The sequence below is a fragment of the Cuculus canorus genome, chromosome 2 (assembly GCF_017976375.1).
Source record: "Cuculus canorus isolate bCucCan1 chromosome 2, bCucCan1.pri, whole genome shotgun sequence".
NCBI lineage: Eukaryota > Metazoa > Chordata > Aves > Cuculiformes > Cuculidae > Cuculus > Cuculus canorus.
Window position 1 is genome coordinate 158,444,790 of NC_071402.1, and position 19,930 is coordinate 158,464,719.

Here is a 19,930-nt window from a genome sequence, read left to right on the forward strand (position 1 = left end):
CCTCTGTCTAATGTTTTAGTCGCCAGAAAAAAGCCTCCATGTCAGGGCTGACAGATGAGGTTTGGTGCAGTGGGAGGTAGAGCGAGCACAGAAAGCAAACGGGATCAGGACCTGGCATTGTTGCCATTTCCTTTTCACCATCACTGCTCTCCTGGGTCTGCAGCCCGCGTCTGGGTGTTGGCTGTTTACAGCTGTTTATGTGGGCTGTCTCATCAGAGAACTGTACAGATGCACAAAAGCCAGATCTTTATCCCTGGATCACTTCATAGGTGCAGAGGTGATGAGGTCAGAACCTCTTTCTAAGAAGACCAAGGTACACTTCAGCCTAACTCAGGCCATGCACAGCCTCCAGTTGACTCATCTGATTGCATTGGGGATGGAGAGACAAATTCAGCTAGAGATGTTCTGGGGAGGCATTAAGGCCTTCCAGTACCTGAAAGGGCCCTACAAGAAGGCTGGGGAGGGAATTTTAGAAGAGCATGTAGTGATAGGATGAGGAGGGATGGCTTTAAATTGGGAGGCAGAAGATTTAGATCAGACATTAAGAGAGAAATTCTGCATGATGAGGGTGGTGAGGCACTGGAACAGGTTGCCCAGGGAGGTTGTGGATTCCCCATCCCTGGAAGTATTCAATGACAGGTAGGACGGGGCCTTGAGCAGCCTGGTCTGGTGGGAGGTGTCCCTGTCCATGGCAGGGGCGTTGGAACTGGATGACCTTAAAGGCCCTTTTCAACCCAAATCACTTTAGGATTCTATGATTCTATTCATAGTCTTCTGAGTGTTATCCTACTGTACTGGAAGACTGCCTGGTCCTTGCCCTTGAATGCCTTTGAAGTCACAAGAGGCTCAAGTGACCCTTTTGAATGGTGCCCTGGCCCTACCAGCAGCTCCACCAATAAAAGAAGGAGTTCCTCTGCCACCTCATTGATGTGCTGTTCCTAAAGGCTGAAGGACTAACACGTGGACAATTTTCCTCAGCATCTCCGTTTGTTGCTGTTGCAACTTTGGCCTTGCCAAGGCTCAGTGGATGCTGCTAATCTCCAAGTGCTGATGTGGGCTACAAACCAGAGATGTGGTTACAGCTCATCTAGACCTCTCCTTAGCTGTATAAAAGTGAGTTCAGGAATGCTACAACTATGAATATGGGCTGTCCTGTACCTGTGGGCTGCAAAGTGAACTCACATAGTGCAGCTATACGCTGGCGCTTATGACTGTCTCATTCCCTGCAGTAATTCCAACTCCAAAATCAATTTATGCTGACGATAAGCACAATTGATGCTTCTGTCTTGAGCCAGAATCTGCCAGTCCTTTTCTCAAGAGCACTGCAAATCGCTGGCCTACAGTACTTATGCATCTTGACTGCTGAGTGGAGCTTGCATAGTCACATTTTCAATCCTGATCCTACCAGTTTCCTTCCCCATAGTTACAGGGTAGAGTTTGTAGATCTCCGTTGTTGATACCAGGGCAGCTGCCCAAATTGCCATTAGCGGAGAGGTAGACGGGGTGTGGTTGGAAATCAGATCCTCTTGGGAAGAGTTTCATGAGAGAGCAGAGAGTACCTCCTACATGTAACTAACCTCCTGGATGGATCAGTATCTTGTGGCTTTCTGCTCATGCCTTACTTTATTGCAGAAGTGGAGAAGTCTGATCTAGAGCAGGGAAAAAGAGGGAAGCTTTTGGCAAAGAAACAATTGAGATGCCAGAATACCATCAGGAAAATATGATGAGGTCTGCTAAACATGTTAATTTTAAGTCATGCAAGATATCATGAGATGGTCTTATGCCTGAAATAGCAAGGGACTGCCTGTATTCAATGGTCCAGGAGATCCTTTCCATTACTATGCTCTTGCATTAGTAAAATGGGGTCTCCAAGAGAGGCTGGATGCCAGGACTGCTTTCTAAGAGGAGAAAGATGAGGAGTGGGATCTTTGCCCCCAAAATGGGCCTCGAAGAAGTATACATGGAAGTCTAAGCCTGTAGCCCTAGGCTCCCTCTATAGTCAATGGAGAGAAATAAACATCTTGGTATGATTCATGTTATCCTGAGATAGGTGTCTAAGATAGGTCAGATGAATTGCTTTATGGAGATGCTGATTGCTCTCCACTGACTACGAAGGAAGCCTGGGGTGACTAGCTCAGATTTTGACATCTAACTTAGGTAGATGAGATCGGGCCTATCAGAGAGTCTGTGGGGCGATTTTATTACAACACAGTTAAGAAAAAAATGCAGAGACTTGTGTCTCTGAGGTATTATAACTGAATTTAAAAGTCTTCTTCTGTTCTTGCTAAACCCAGGGAAAACCCACACGGATTTCACTAGACACAAGACAAGCTTTCACATCCACAGTAGTAACAGGGATAAAAGAGTCAACCCATGATCACCGCTACATTTTGGCTTTCTTGAGAGGGACAAGGCATGAGGCTTATCCCCAAAGGGTCCAGCCTCCAAAATAAGCCTAGCTGCAAAGTAAGCCTTGTCCAAAATAAGCTAAGCTGCAAAGATGCCCAACATCCCATATGAAACTTGATGTAACTCGAATCCTACATCTCTCATGAGCTAGACAAATGCCTGTTATGCCCTTCATGTAGGCCCTGGGAGCAGGAGTCTTCTCATCAAGAGCCGGTCTCCCTGGATTCCCTCAGTGATTGATGGAGAGATGTAGAAACTTCAGGGTGTGATTAATTCAATCCTAGCTGTCTAGAACACATCAGATGAATCATGCCCCAGAGGACCCTACTATCAAATCGAACTCCCTCAACCTGTCTTGTTGTCTGACATCACAGACACAAACTTTTGCTGACCCACTGCTCTTCTGCAGGCCTTTACTTTAACTTTTTTATAAAACGTAATTAGTAAAGAAAATGCTCTGTTCTAGAAAAGTTATTCTGGATCTATCAAAGCACGATATAGTGGTTGGTTGTCAACACCAGAACCATGTAACATTAGAAACAAGGGGTCTTGTAAAAGGGGAGGTAGATAGATTTTCTACCTCGTGGTGGTATGTCAAGGCAAGATGTCCTTTGGGAATATGTCAAAGTCAAATCCAGATTTTGGTTTCCTTCCAAAAGTCTTGAGGTGAAATTCTCCAGTCTACATCGTGAAAGAATCCTGCTTGGATTATCTGACAGTCCTGACAGGCTACAAACATGCAGTGTTCACAGTACTGCGAGAAGGGAAGAGGTATTTGAGATACTAAGATATCACATCTTCACTAAGAACACACTATTATTATTGCCCCTTTCCATTGCTAAGTGGCCTTCAAAGAGATTTTCTGAAGGACATGCTGTCACTTCTACAAGACAATGTCATCTGCAGGAACATCATGAGTGAAGGTAATAGAATTTCTTCAGGCTTCATAGTCTCCCTCGATAAACTGAAAGGGAGAAACCATCTCATCCCATTCTATTCTAACCCAACTTAATTTGAGTTGGAAGTGCTGGAAGGCAACAGTTCTACCTAATTTAATAGCAAAGCAAGGAAGTGGTCTTGAATACTCCATATTTCATTCCACGCTTATTCTGGTAACTGCACAAAGATGAGCTGTATCAGAAAGGACATCTCCTTGCTGGACAGGAACAGGGTTAACACAGGGGGACATGAACAGTGGGTCACTACAGTGCTTTTGTAGCTCTCATCACTTGCCTTCTAGCAGGGGCGATGGCAAACGATTATTTCCGGAATGAATTTATGCCCCCAAGCCTCTGCATCACCCATTAGGGTCTCATTTGTCCAGTGGGGAATGTGATATATGTCCTCAGAGGGCACATCCGACGGGCGCAGACACTTGACAAAGCAATGGGACGTGCGCGCACCCGCCCTGGCTCGTTCAAACCCCCTCGCACGCCAGCAAACGCCCCGACGTACAAAAAGGGAGAGTGAGGCTTCCCAAGGTTGCATGAGTGTTAAACTCTAATAAACAAGCCCTGTCGGTGAAAGCTGAAAGAATCTGAGCCCTCTCCAACAAAGCATTTAATCCAGTTTGGCGTAACCTTTGACATTATTAGGGATCGCAGTGACCCTAATCCAATCAGATTGATTAACTAAAGCGGAGACCCCATAAGCTGACCCCCCTCTGGCCTCTGCTATTTAGTCCTGACCAAACAGTGGGAGAGACGTGCTGTATTTACACCACAATGGGTCCGCGATGAGAACCTGTTTCATTACAGAGCGACTTAAACTCCCATTACTCCATCAATGTATCATTCTTCAATAGTTCATTAAAAGCTGCTTCTCCACAATAACTATTAACCATTTCTCAGTCCAGCTGGCAGGTTTAAAGCCCCAGTCAGTCTTTAGCAGAAGGAGGTGGGAGTGAGTGAAAGAAATAGATAGACAAGGGCTCCCTTTTTAAATTTAAACGAACTGGGGGCTTAAATAGTTTGAAGTAATTTACTTTTATTGAATGGGGGGGGAGGAGAGGGAGGAAACTTTTATTTTGACTTAATTATGTGCTAAGATCCTTTAAAGAGACAGGGTCATGATAAGCTTTTATTGTAATACTTTTCTTGAGCTCAGTTCATATTGCTGTCCAGAAGAGTTTTAAAGAGCCCTCACACAGTGTTGAGAGACTAGAAAATGCACTACAACTTAAACGTGAACAACGTCTTAAGTCCACAGGGCAAAAGACACAATTCCAGTAAATGCAACTTAAGTCTGAGGTGGACAATGCCTGTTAAGTTGCACAGTTCATTATCTGTTACCAGTGGTGGTGTGTCCCACTGCCACACCCTCCATAGTTTTATGCTGTATATTTTTAAAGGCAACTCAAGCATCTTCCCTTCTCCTTGGAAAACTGAAAGATATGGCAACTGCCTTACAAACTGCCAAACCTCTCATGTAAGTAGCTGAGTGTGAGCTATGGCTAAGAAATCAGTTCAGTTTGTGTGGCTATGGCCATGTGCTGCTCCATTGCTTCATGCAGTGCAGGTGAAGTAACCGTATCAGTCCCAAAGAAACAAATAAAAATCAATTGTTTCCTCTAGTAACTTTTCTGTTAGAAAAGTTCAAGTGAGGAGTTCTTTCTGCTGTCTAGTAGTTGATATTTGAGCTTCTGGCAAACCAGAAAGTACATGTACTGCAGTGTCTTATGTGTGACTGATAGACAGATAGGTAGGTTTAGGTAGAGAAGAAGAGCTCAAGCTCATTTCTTTTCCTATGTAGGATACTGTTCTTTGCATTTGAAATAGTTTAGGGTACCTGAGCACCTACTGCCTAGCCCTTTGCAAGAAAGACACCAGTGGCACCTATCTGAATGTTTCTCCACAGAGCTGCACAGCTGCTCATATTCTCCCAAGACTACAAAAGAGGAGAAAAATCCCCCTTCAGACAGCCTGGTAGCAATTTCATCTGCTGTTAATGCTTGAATCATTCCCCTTGCAAGTAGCACAGCAGAGCGAGGAAGACGACTCTGTTCCTTTTGAATAAGGAACATTTATTCCTGAGACAAGGACATGCGAAATTGAGTAATTGAATATCTGGATGGGATGGGAACTTTTGCTTTTCGTACATCCTGATGACATGTGAAGAGCTGGAGGGACAGAGGACCAAACCTGTCGAGTATTGCCTCCAAACAGCAACTGGTCTGGATCCTCTGAGCATCACCATTCCCTCATAGCTGGGCTTATGAATGCCATTGCTGTTTAATATGTGATTCACTAGGCCTGGCTACATGTCGTGGTTTAACCCCAGCTGGCAACTAAGCACCACACAGACAATCACTCACTCCCCTGTAGTGGGATGAGGGAAGAGTAAAAATGACAAATCTCATGGGTTGAGATAAGGACAGTTAAATAGGTAAAGCGAAAGCGACGCGAGCAGGCAAAGCAAGCAATGCATTCGCCACTTCCCTTTGGCAAGCAGGTGTTCAGCCATGTCCAGGGAAGCAGGGCTCCATCCTGCATAATGGTTACTTGGGAAGAAAAAACATCATAAATCCAAACGTACCCCTTCCCTTCCTCTCCCGACTTTATATACTAAATATGACATCATATGGTATGGAATATCCCTTTGGTCTGTTGAAGTCAGCTATCCTGGCTGTGTCCCCTCACAAGTTCATGTGCACCCCCACTCTGCTTGCTGGTGGGGTGATGCGAGAAGCAGAAAGGCCTTGACTCTGTGCAAGCACTGCTCAGGAATAACTAAAACATCCTTGTATTATCAACACTGTTCCAAGCGCAAATCCAAAACATGGCCCCATAGTAGCTACTATGAAGAAAATTAACACTGTCCCAGCCCAAACGAGCACATGATAGAAACGTAAAATATATATGTATACTTGTAGATAAAACCTCTGTGATTTCTTTCCGTGAACAGGCTTACAGGGAAAAAAAGAGTCCAGTTTTACATGAGATATCAGAATATGGCTCTTAATGAGACCAGAGTCTAGTGACAGTTTGGCACTGCTGAATCACAGCTCAAGTCTAGCCCTGAATTAGCAATGAGAGCAAAGCAGCAAGGGCAGCCCAGACAGTGAGGCAGCTTCAATGAGATTTAGGCCCAGAAAGTATTTCCTGAAGGCATTAAAATCAGTCCTTTTCAATGAAAGAGCAGTCATATAAAATAGTCATGTAAAGCAAAAGGGAGTTTCTTTAGTGTCTACGTTGGTTTGTGTTGAGGGATGATGGAGTCCCTTTTGATTAAAATGAAAATGTGCAGTCAGATCTTGAGTAACTTGTAATCCAAGCCGCAAAATCAGAGTTTTGTTTGCTTCCTTGCTTTCTCTCCTTTTCTACTTCTCTTTTTCTGGGTAGGAGCTAAAATATGTTCCTACCCTGGGGGATTTGCTGCACAAGAATGCAACTGAGCTTTTTTTTTCTCCCCCCTCCTGCTCTGGGTGAAGCAAAACTGAAGGGTAGTTTGATTCTCCCTCAAGGAACAACATTCTTCAGTTATGAAATCGTCCCAGCCTTCTTTCCCTCCCTGAGCCCTGCTACCAAAACCTGCAGTTTCAAGCAGGGACAGACCCTTTGTGTCAACACCGTTGTGAGATAAGAGCATTTGGCAGCTGGTGTGATTGTGGTTCCTTCGGTCAGCAAGAAGGTGAGGATCATTTTCCTCAGGCACGGGAGATGTGGAGTGCCTAATCAGAGACCATATGGGAGCACAAGGTGCCCCACATGTTCTTAAGGAAATCCAGCCAGTGATGAGGCAAAGACATTAGGATATCTGGTTCACTTATTGCCAGTGCCCTGTGAATTGTCTTCAGATAGTTATGTCGGGCTTGTGTGTATGGGAAAAATACCTCAACAGCTGAAAGCATGTAAAACACCTGTTCCAGCTGGTGCAGTGATACAAACCAAGGCTTTGCTCTCTCTTGGCTGCCCTATTTTTCAAGATTCACATAAGAGGAAATGCCCAGGTCTTTTATGAGCAATGCAAAGGGGGAAAACGAAACCTAACTCCTATCTCCAGATAGCAGCTGCTGAAAGAACGTGCCCCAAGATGAGTGTAGATCAGCTCCATATATCAGCTTAGGAGACTTCCTGAAACTATCCCAGATGCTCCTTCTCTTATACAGGGTCAAACGGTGCTACTATACTATTCCAGAGAAAGTATTTCCAGCTCTCAGACTGTAAGGATTCTGTGTTACTCTTTTGCAAACCAGGGAAGGGAAGGGAAGGGAAGGGAAGGGAAGGGAAGGGAAGGGAAGGGAAGGGAAGGGAAGGGAAGGGAAGGGAAGGGAAGGGAAGGGAAGGGAAGGGAAGGGAAGGGAAGGGAAGGGAAGGGAAGGGAAGGGAAGGGAAGGGAAGGGAAGGGAAGGGAAGGGAAGGGAAGGGAAGGGAAGGGAAGGGAAGGGAAGGGAAGGGAAGGGAAGGGAAGGGAAGGGAAGGGAAGGGAAGGGAAGGGAAGGGAAGGGAAGGGAAGGGAAGGGAAGGGAAGGGAAGGGAAGGGAAGGGAAGGGAAGGGAAGGATTTCCAAGCTTCTTCTACTGGTGGTCTCCAAAGAGAGAGCAGCTGTATTTCTGCAGAGGTCTGCACAGGGCACCTGGACTTACCATCTGGGCAGGAATCAAGTACAAAGCGAATCTGTTTTTTGAATGAACCCCTTTGTGTTAAAGGGAAAGGCAGAATTTGACTTAGTGAGACCAGCAAGAACAGGCTGGTCTTTAAAAGGTGTACTACAAGGAAAAGAAGGATAAAACATTTCTTATGGGCTAAAATAGGATCCTGCTAGCTTATAGGGGAAAAGTACAGACACTGAGACTTAACGAGCTGCTTAAATCCCACTGCATTCAACAACGTAGGGCTGAACATTTCTAAGAGGTCCCACTTATGTCAGTGGATGCTGTGTCAGAATATTAGTTGCCTGAATTAGCACCCTGTCTTCATTTGCCACATTCAAAACCAAGGAAAGCAGAACCAGTAATTAATGGCAATTTTCTCAGGCCTTTTATCTTCACTGTGTTCCATTATGGTAACAAATCTGATGTTATCAGATAAGTTCAGTTTGTAGGAACCATCCCTAACAGCCCTTCATTTCCCCACTGTGATCATCAAGAAAACTGAAAATGTAGCACGAAATGCCATGGGGTCAGAAAAGTAGCCAGACGTCCAGTTTGACCACTGAAAACACAATAATCCTTTGTGTTCATTCCAAAGGACATAAAATCATAGGGTAATTCATATTGAAAGAAATGCTGGGAGTTCTCTAGTCCAACCTTCTGCTCGAAGCATGGTCGGAGATGACCCCACTCTCTGCTCACCGCCAAGTGGGGAGTTTCCCAGATCTCTGGGTCACCTACACAATCCCAGTAGAGGTCTGAGGTAGAAATAGTGGTTACCTGTGACTAGATGTTTGGTGTACAATTGTGGTGGTGGATAACCACCATCCTTACGCTGGGGAGGCACACATCTACTTGCTATCCCTATGAGAAAAAATATTTCTCTTCTTGTGTCTACAAAACACCTTCTGAGTCGGGGTTCATCTGCTTGGATGGGATCCTCGGCCAAAAAATTTTTCCCTGCCTGTGTCACGTGTCTCCCTTATCAAGCTCAAATATCCAGCAGCCCATTTTACATCATACTTTATCAGAAACACATGAGTTCACAGTAGGTTTCTCGAGATCTCTGTTTCTGCTCCATCTCGGATGTCATTGTCACCAAACCTGTAGTAGTGCACTCACCTTTATCTAGCACAGGCCCAAAGATGGCCAAGCTGTCATTGACAGTCGTGCAGTTCCATCTCCTCCCTCGAAATTGGTGTTGGCATTCTTGGATCCCAATCTTTACCCCTTCTGCTACACTGGGCATGATCTCCACATAGTTCCGACAGAAGCGTAGCTGCTTGGGTACCAGTCCTGGGATGCTCCCACAGAGGATGGGCTGAGTCCCCAGAGAGGAATACTGGTGACCAATTGCCAAGGACCTGGAAAAAAAAACAAGGAAAATGAAATGCTGTCAGGCTGGCTTTCACCCTTGTACTTGGTTCACAACAATGGGGACAGAAAATCAGCATCTTCAGTTACTCTGCCTTCTCCTCTCCTGAAAACATCTTTTCCTCTGTCACCCTTCCCCAAAACAACATCATCTCCCTCCTGAAATTCACTGAGGACCCAACAATGCAAGCAACTCTACCTATACCCTCTTCCTTCCATTTTCTTTATCCTCTCAAAGCCTTAATCCATCATTGTGAAGCTTCTTCTCAAAGATGCTGAGCTCATAAAACTTTGCAAGCAGACAGTGAAAAACATAGAATCATAGAATCACAGAAAGGTTTGGGTTGGAAGGGACTTTAAAGACCACCCAGTTCCAACCCCCCTGCCTTGGGCAGGGACACCTTCCACTGGATCAGGTTGCTCAAAATCTCATCCAACCTGGTCTTGAACACTTCCAGGGATAGGGCATCCATGACTTCTCTGGGCAACCTGTACCAGTGCCTCACTACCCTCAAGCACACCTGTACAAGAGCACGTAGGCTTTATAGGAAATTTTGGCAGCTGAGGAAGGCCAAGGATTAGACATTTAGAAGCACTTTCAGAACCACCAGAAGTAATGACATCAGCAGCAGAAGACATCATGCTCCAAGTCTTTGGAAAAGAAACCCCAAAACTGACAACCATCATACGATTCAGCTATGCACCTTAGATATTTGAACCTTACCAGGTAACTTCTGTGCGCTGAACCTCATCCTGAGGACTCAAGCAGTTTGGACCTTGAGAACCCAACTCTGACCTAAGTGCTACAGGAATGCCACACAAACTCACTGCCATAAGCAGTTAAACAGGCAAAAGGGGATGGAAATGTAGCCTTGCTAGAACAGAAACAACCTGGAGGAAAACTCTCCTGTGGCTTGATATGAGTCTAATACCAATGCTGTTCCCCTGTGTGAAAAACAGGGGCATGCAAGTTTGGAGCCATGGTTGGCGTGTTGGTAACCTCCTTGAAAGTATGGTCTAGAAAAGATTTTTTGCTCCTTAGTAAAGTCTTTCAACACCTGCTTAATCCAGGCATATGCTTTGCAAAACTTTATACTGGGACTTTGAGGTGTTTTAAAACTAAATTATTGAAAGTGGAGAGTGCCCAGAGGAAGGCCACAAAGTTGGTGAAGTTTTTGGAGAGGAAGTCATATAAGGAGCAGCTAAATTCACTTGGTCTGGTCAGCCTGGAGAAGAGACTGAGGGGAGACCTCATTGTAGTCTGCTGATTCCTCACAAGGGATGGAGGACGAGCAGGCACTGATCTCTTCACTCTGGCAACCAAAGATAGGACCCTAGTGAATGGCAGAAAGATGCACAAAGAGAGCTTTAATTTGGATATTAGGAAAAAGTTCTTCATTCAGAGGGTGGTGGAACATTGGAACAGCTCCCCAGGGAAGCAGTCACAGCCCCAAGCCTGACTATATTCAAGAAGGATTTGGCCAATGCCTTCGTATATATGGTGTGAATGTTGGGGTTGTCATATGCAGGAACAGGAGTTGGGCTTGATAGTCCTTCTGGGTGAGTTCCAACTCAGGACATTCTATGATTCTATGAAAATGGCCACCAGTGTCCTTCTGGATATTAGCCTAGCATGTTTTCTCTTTCACATCAGTTTCAATTGTGGAATTTTCAAAAGCAGAGTTGTATTTTTGCAAAACAATGCCAGTTTTGCTGTACTGTCACAAGGATCTGGAGAACCTCCTTTGACCTTCAGTTTCTAAATTGCTTCGGTTAAAGTGAGGAAAGTGAAATTGAAAAAAACCCAAGCCACCAAAAAAATTTGACTGTAAATTCTGTTCTCAGCCAAATGGAAGTCCGTTGAAAGGAGTGTCCACGAACCATTATGTTGGTTGAAGCTTTAGAGACAAACAAGTTAGCTATGCAGAGAGATCTGCAGATATGTAGCTAATTAGATAGATTTTTAAAGTGTTTTTACTGGTGCTTCTAATAATAACCTTGATTACTAAAACTGAAGGGATTTTTAGAGTATACTTCCTTTTCTTCTAATTAAAACTCTTGATTGACTTTTTCGACTCAGAACTAATGACAAACACAAACCTGCCTGGGCAGTATACACTTCTGTTTACATTCATTTTCGTTATGTGGTTTCCATTTGGGAACAGCCTGGTGTATTTGGATTTTCAGCAAGGAAGTCAGGGAATATGGTTTCACTCTCTTTTGCTCTGACTAAAGAAAAGTACAAGAGTTCTGCCATTGCTGAGGTTCTGTCATTGCCTGACTTTAGCACTTGTCTAAGCTAGGGTAAAAGATGTTTTAAAGAATCTGTCCTTTTGATGGAAGAAGGGCAATTGCAGCTAGTTATCTCCCTTCCTGGTGGGTACCTGATCAAAAGATGACAGAATTGAAAAGGAGATGGACATTCAGAGGGTCAGGTGCCACATCTTAATGGCTTCGTTAAATGTGCATAGACTAGACTTTACAAATCAGTCCTTTCCAGGCGAGAGAGACATAGGGACATCCATTTGAGCAACCTGGTCCAATGGAAGGTGTCCCTGGCCATGGTAAGGTAGTTGGGACTGGGTGATCTTTAAGGTCCCTTCCAACCCAAACCATTCTATGATTCTAGGATTCTATGATTTCTGGATCCCAAATTACTCTAAATAAGAGTCCAGGACCAAGATAATCAGCTTAGTCAAGAATATGCCTTCCAGTAAATGAACTGGGCAAGGTATAAGGTGCCAGGGAAAACAAGGGGTTTTCACCCGATTTCCTAAGCTTAGATTCCTCTTTCCACCTCAGATGCACTTTTGGGAGAAGGTTAATCTCACTTGAAACTGGAGGACAATTCATCCTGTCCCAGGGAGGCAAGATGACTGTTGAACAGGAAATGTGTTCAGCTTACCTATTTTTTGATATCTGCAAAATGGACATCTCTAGCTGATCTATTCAACCCAGCCCGCTTTTGCAATCAGTCAGTGGAAAGAAACAGGCCCTTCCAGGGCAAGAGTTGTCTGCCTCATCTCAGATGTCTGTTTTGGATGAGGTGAATCACGGCCTTGTCTTCACTGACTGTATTGGCTAGACTGTCAAGACAGCCTGGGTGACTGTTTCAGTGGAATATGTCTGCATTGTAGAAGTCTCCAGATGAATCATGCTATGATACCTAATAATTGGGATGGTTAAGTTCCTTTAAAAAAAAGTCCCACTGGGAAAGCTAAGTAATGTGTTGAAGCTGAGCAGTAGAAAGGGGACAAGTTCCTTCAGGAGCCCGCAGAAACCCATGAGATAAGACCAAGGACAGAACCCAGATAACTTCTTTTCCCTAACTAAATGGCATGAGCTTTAGATTTCTTTAGATTTCTTTAGATTTCTTTAGATTTCTTTAGCTTTAAATTAATTCAGGAAACAATTAATGACAGAAAGGCAGCTTTGAAATGCAGCCCATGTCAAGCCAAAAGATGATTTCACTCTGCATTGTACATGGTTTTGTTTCATTGCTAAGTTAGATGCAAAACACTAGATCACAGTTTCTGGACAAAAGACACCTTCTAAAACACTTCTAAAACATGGTTCTGGGCTTCAGAGGACTTGAGTGAGTTGCTTTCATGGCCTTTTTGGGAATACGAAGTCTTAGGGTACCACTTCTCCATATCTCAACCCATTCCACTCCTTGAGCTAGAAGGCATTTAGAGATGCCAACTTTAGGCTCAGAAGCTAGATGGTCCTCTCTATAAACAATGAGGAAAGAGAGATGCTGTCATTGAAGCCTCCAGAGGAAAGAACTAACTTGGTTGCTTTGACTCATCCTGCAGAGAATAGTTCAGCCGCTGACCAAATAGGGAGTCCAGGATGTGGATATTTCCAGTGTCTAAAATTAACTGTGGTAGAAACATCTGTAGAGCTTGTTCGTACATCAGCCAGAGGCACTGGTATCCTTCTCAAATCTTAAAAAAATGCCCCATTCAGTTCCCACCGAAGACAAAATATCCTCTGTGATATAATCAACTGCTGCAGGCTCCATCCATCATATTGTGAAGCCAGAAGGACTTTCTTGACCTATTTCAATAGAACCTGGATGAAGTTCTAGGACTCTAGTCTCATAAATTTTAATTGATGTGAACAAACTCATGCCTGTATGATTTTTTTTCGTGGTTACTGCAGCAGCAGAGTGAAAACATCAGTTACAGGAAGAGGAGCCTATGGGTTGGTGCCCTCAACCATACGTTTCTGTTGCTGGGAAGATCATCCAAGATAAAAAAAAAAATAAAAACATGCAGAAATACTTTTAATTGCTTTTCACATTGCTCCATTCTCAATACAGTAGGGAAACAGTCACACCTTGCTTTGATCTGTGTTACAGTCTGGAAAGTTTAATCTGCAAAAGACAATCTCCAGCAAGAGTCTTGTTCTCAAGGCGTCATCAGGCACTGAGACACTGTAATGCAAATTTGGCATTTCATGGAGTCGTGTGTAGTCACTTGACTTTCAGCTGAAAATACAAGATGGAACCTCAAAACATCTCTCCATGAATAGTGCCTCTGCTGTGAAACACAGCTAAGCACAGCCCTCTTCCTAATTCTTGCAGACTGTGGAGTGTGATAACATCTATCAGAGAACCCTTTTTTGGTCCCTACTTTGCTCCTGTTTTCCAGATGTAAAGACATTCTCCCTCTCTCTAAAGTCAATTTATCTTTAGGAGAACTAAGTTCTTTCAACTTCCTGACATATTTATTGATCAGGAGATATGAACCTTCCAACCCCCTCCTCCTCCTCCCCAAAAAACAACAACAACCCAACAACCAAAACCTTTAGAAGACACTGGGAAAGTCTATAAAGATCAGAATCTCATTTCAGCATTACTCAACTCTCAAGTAGCTTCCATCATTCATTTTTTCTGCTTCCAATGATTAAACTTGTCTTTTGCACTTTCCATTCTCCTGCAATCTGTTTTTAAAGTGTTTTCTGCATGTGGGTGATTTTGAAAATGTGGTGTCAAAAAATGAGTCAAGTGTTGTCTATTGTGGTCAAACCAGGCTTCATATTCAAATTTCTTAAGCACCAATACTTCCTGGATGCATTAACGCCAAACTCTTCTTTTTCAGTGGACATTCGTGGACCACTCACGTTTGCCGGAACAGTCATCCCCAGAAGAAGTACAGCTCAATTTTCAACCAAGGAAAAGGGTCAAATAGCTGTTCTTCTTAAACAAATTAACTTTTCAGTCCCATTAGCTCAGGAGGAACCATGAAAACACTATTCTATATGTCCACAGCCAAAGTTCTTGGCTTATCTTTAAGCCTTGCATGCCCTGAAGTGTTTAATTCAACCTTCAGTGAGAATTTTGCTTTGCCAACACACCTAGAGAGCTCTTCATTTTCCTTATCTCATTTTATCTGCTCCTTCAGCAGAGCCGTCGTAAATAAGTACCTGGCCACCTTCTTAATAAATTAAATGTACCTTCCCTCTTGGACACCCCAGCCAGTTTATGAAGAAGAAATATGCAGGAAGTATATGCTTATAGCTTTGAAAAAGAAAAAAGAGAATGTTTCTGTTCTGGATGTCTTTGCTATACAGCACCACTCTACTGAATTTTCAAAGTCCCTGCCTCCTCAGTATGGCTGTCAAAAGTCCTTGACACATCAGTAGCAGCACATAGAGGTGTGTACACCTATGCTTCTTCCTGAATTCTGTTATTCTTGATCTCTGTAGGAGCTCTATTTTGCTGTTTATCTTGGAGAGGCCTTTTGCTGGCTCCAAAGTGCTGCTGAGAGCTTCCTCAGCAGACGTCCTTCTGAGGTCCCAACACAGGTATAATAGCTGTATTTATTAATGTTGTACAACAATAGTGTAACCTGTCTAATGACCCAGTATAAGAGCACTTAAGTCCCCACTGAATACTGAGAACTAAGCAATAGCAGTGACCTTGCTCCCTTTGTCTTACACAGATGCAAGGTGGCAGCCAGCCCTGGTGCAAAAGTTAAGTCAAAGGATATCCATCTCCTATAATAGAGGGGATTTACATTCGTTTGTAGATGCCCTAGTTTTCTTCCATGTTGCTTCCTTTGTGTGAGATGGCCTAACAGTAGGGTGTCACACACCCTCCAAATCTTTTCTCATAATCTGTTCTTATTTCCAGAGGTTCACTTCACTCTGTTTTCCTTTTCTTTTCTCACCAATTTCCTCTGCCTCTTGATGGTCCCACATCTAACTTCTTGAAGACAAATTTCAGCCACATTGTGGAGAAGCAGGAAAGCTGTACAGAGCTGTCTGTCTAAAAAGATGAATATTCACAAAACACCCATGGAATTATGAGATGAAGATACTGAAAGGAAGAAGGTGGCTCAAGAGGTCTTCATAGGTCAAGTTATAAGGAAAACCTAGTGAGGGTTGTCTCACATCTCCTTGTAGCAGGTCAGCAGAGCTCACAGGGAAGCTGTTTGCACTTGATGAGTGGGCAACCCTTACTCCATCCTACAGCATCACAATTAGGCCTACCCATAATCCCCATTGTGATGCTAAGGTTGACCAGCATGAACTTCACGTATTTGAGACTACCTGAAACCACATTTGGGAGACGTGAGCTACTAGGAGGCTATGAAGTTTCTGAAAAATGGAGATTGCCATGAGTAGCCAATGGCACCTGAATGTTCAAGACTCCCAGGGTAAGATCTATAAGTCAGCCTTGCTTCAGTTCCCACAAACCCTCACAACACAGGCCTGCATACATGACTGAAGAGCTATGGTGCCTCCCTAACAGGAAGTGATGCTCCAGGACAGCTCAACCAGAGCTAGGGACAAGGCACAGGAGGTGTAGTTAAGGCTCCTGTGCCTTCTTTTTCACTCCTATAGCACACATCAGCTCCCAGTCTCCACAAAAAGGCTTGTAGCGATAGGACAAGGGGGAACAGGTATAAACTGGAGAGGGACAAATTTAGACTAGACATAAGGAAGAATTTCTTCACCATGAGAGTGGTGAGACACTGACACAGGTTGCCCAGGGAAGTTGTGGATGCCCCATCCCAGGAGGTGTTGAAGGCCACATTGTATGGGGCCTTGGGCAGCCTGATCCAGTGGGAGGTGTCCCTGCCCATGGCAGGGGGGTTGGAACTGGATGATATTTCAGGTCCCTTCCAACCCAAGCTATTTTATGATTCTATGAAACTCTTCCTCCGAGTCGAGCCATCAGCGCAGAGGCCAGGTGGGTGGACAGGCAGAAACATTAATAAATCTGTGTTCATTTAATGACATTCTTTTCCACAGAATAACACCATTATCCTAGCAAACATTGTAATTATTTTTTTGTTTCCCTAAGAAAATTAAAATAAAAGCTGGAGACATTTTAGAATGGAAAGAAAGGAAAGAGAACTTGCAAAACCCTGCTATTTTGAATGGAAAAGGAAATAATACTGCTAACTAATGGCCCTCTTGGATGGAACTGACTTTCTCGTATGACATTAAAACTATCCCAAGCCAAACTAATTACAAAATGAGGACAATAATGAGAAATGATGTGGCACTTTGAGACGTGGTTTAGTAGGCATGGTGGTGTTGGGCTGAATGTTGGACAAGGTGAGTTAGAGATCTTTTCCAACTTTAATGATTTTATGATTCTATGAAAATTTTAATTTATGTTTTAGTTGAAAATGTTTTAGCTGAGAACACAAGTCACACTTGCTGAGAACACTTTTAACACAAGTCAGCAAAACAATAGGTTTAGCTCTAGAATACATACATTAAATAACTGATTATCATGAAAAGCATTTTTTTCGGCTTGAAAGGGGTTTATTTTGGTTGTGTATTACCCAGTAACAATCAGACCTAGACCTAAGCAGTCTAACAATATTTGCAGAAGTGACATATTGTCATGCAGAAATTATGACTCTGTAACATTGATTCCAGTAGTGTCCTCAAATTCTGATCTCTGAGCACTAGCCTATTGATAGACTATTCCTAAGAGGTCCACAAAATAAGCTAAGAAATCTGTGCCTGTTGTCAGACAGATCAAATTCACTGTGCAGGTGTCTGTTCACCCAAATTATCTATTCCAATCTGGAAAAAAAGGACTGAAACCTGCTGGATTAACTGTTCTTTCCACCTCATTTTTTAGATATCTTTTCTTTCATCCTGAAGCAGAGCAAAAAGAGCTGTATTTAAATTCTTTTTCTCCTCTAGCCCAGAAAGAATACACACAATTCATAGAATCATAGAATGTCCTGAGTTGGAAGGGACCCACACAGATCATAGAGTCCAACTCCTGTCCCTGTATAAGACAACCCCAACCTTCATACCATGTGTCTGAGGGCATTGTCCAAATGCTTCTTGAATATCATCCAACTTGGCAGCATGGCTTCTTCCCTGGGGAGCCTGTTCCGGTGCTCCATCACACTCTCATTGAAGAACCTTTTCCAAATATCCAAACTAAACCTCCCCTGGCACATCTTTCTGCCATTCCTTTCTAAAGCCTTCACCAACTTTGTGGCCCTCTCCTGGACACTCTCCAGTAGCTTTAGATCCTTTTTATCCTGTGGCACCCAAAACTGCACCCAGTACTCAAGGTGGGTCTGCACCAGCATGGAGTAGAGTGGGACAATCGCCTCCCCCATCTAGCTAACAGTGCTGTGCTTGAAATACACCAGGACACAATTGGTCCTCTTGGTTGCCAGGCACACTGCTGGCTCATGTTCAAATTGTGTGGATAGGTCCAATCCTGTAAACATGCAGGCACGGAGGTACCTTTTCTCCCATGAATAATTCCCTCACCCTTGCTCTGTATTAATAATAATGATGGTGATGATGCAGCATTGTATTTCTCTAGCATCTTTCATCAGAGGATCTCTAAGCGTGGGATTAATCTCACCTGACTTTGACCATTTAAAAGTTAGGCATCTTGGCCAAGTTAGCTGTCTACTAGAGTCCGTGGAGCAAGATCAGCATCTCCAGAGGGCAATTCAGCCCATCCTAAGATAGGTGCCTCAGATAGGTGGGCTGAATCACTGGAGATGCCTCAGAGGCAGCACTGGCTGTGGAAAAGTGATGAGCATAAACTAGACACCTTGTTTTTAGCAAGCTAAAGTTGGGGATGAGGAATGTCACCGTTTCTCACTGAAATCCCTGGAGTGCTGGTATAAGGACTCTAAGGAAAGTCTGTGCTGAGAGATGGATGGCAGCTATGTTTAACATGGACTACAGCAGCTTATTTATAACACCCAACAGCAGTTTAGGTCTGGATTTATAAAATAACCTACTCAACGGCAACTTCGAGTGGATGCTAAGAAAGCAGAGTGTAATTATCTGAGTTGAGGTTTGGCCAGGACAGTGAATTCCCACAGGAACTAAGCCACACCACAACACTCAGCACCTTCCACTCCAAGTGCAAGAAATATTTCTTTGACTTTGTCTTCCCTTAGGATCTACCAAACAGAATAGAAGAGGAGAAACTGTGAGTTTTAAGAACCTGGTTCCTTGCAAAAAAGTACCAGGAACTCTTTAATTACCATAGGCAATTAAGTCTGTTGTATATGTCTTCTGAAAAACAAGCCATTGAGCAGATTAATGGTCCCTCAAACTATGTTTTCAAGCCTGGCTCCAGGATGCAGTGACCCTGATATTGTTTCTATACCACATCCTACATCTGGGACTTCTCCCTGGAGGTCTTGATGCTGAAATCTGCCCCCGGTTCAGCTCCATTTATCTTATAAGATTCCCCAGGATCACAGTGCAGGATATTAGAGAAGTAGAAGCCTTAACGTTTTAATCTGCCACCTACACTGCAGTTTATGAGAGCTGTAAATCTCGTGGTTATAATGAACTCATCTAATGATATTGCTGATGGATAAATTTACCTGAGATGAGGAACAACAGTTACTTGCAAATGAAAGCAGAGTAATTTAAAGTTTCAGGTAAACACCTTTGCTGCCTTACTTCTGACTTCTTCCAGTCTAACCCCTATCAGGGTTTCATGACAAATGGAAAGTATGTATTTGTATGTGTTTGTGATGCAATGACTGGCTTGCCTGAGAGAGAACCTGCCTCTTTCTACTCAGTATAATACTTTTATAACTTAGGCATTGGAATCAAGTTTTGCTTCAGCCCCCAAAATCAAATTTTCTGTGTCAGCTGTAGTAAATTAGGCGAATGGAGGGAAGAGAGAAGGCAACACGTCAGGCACTGAAAAATACCTACAGTATTTATAGAAATTTAGACTTCTACTATGAATTTCAATAATAATTAGGAGTGTGGCTAATCTTAACTCTCTTAGTTTTCCCCCACCCCAAAGCAACCCAACTTGAACCTTTCTAAAATGATCAGCAATATAAATTACATACTGTGGTTTCAAACCTCTCATTAATGCTCATCTGCCTGAACTGAGGTCTGTTCTGGGCTATGTCAGTGCTAAATACCTCAGAGGACTGGGCTCAAAGACCTTAGATCCTTGTGAAGATTGGATTTGGACTTCTAAATTGCTTAAGTGCTTAAGTGCCTGCAGGAATTTTATCCTCTAGCTCCTTAGTGATGAAGCCATGTTTGAAATGAGAACTGTGGATGGAAAGCACA

The 19,930-nt window shown here is 43.5% G+C and overlaps 1 protein-coding gene across 2 annotated transcripts in view; it reads right to left on the reverse strand.

Moving 5' to 3' along the window:
- Positions 1-19,930, reverse strand: part of WNT3A (Wnt family member 3A) — a 98,670-nt gene that overhangs the window by 37,046 nt on the left and 41,694 nt on the right. For both annotated transcript variants that reach the window (XM_009558255.2, XM_054057859.1), the window contains exon 2: positions 9,122-9,363. In XM_009558255.2, coding sequence (XP_009556550.1) covers positions 9,122-9,363 — 242 coding nt within the window. The remainder of the gene's footprint in view (positions 1-9,121; positions 9,364-19,930) is intronic.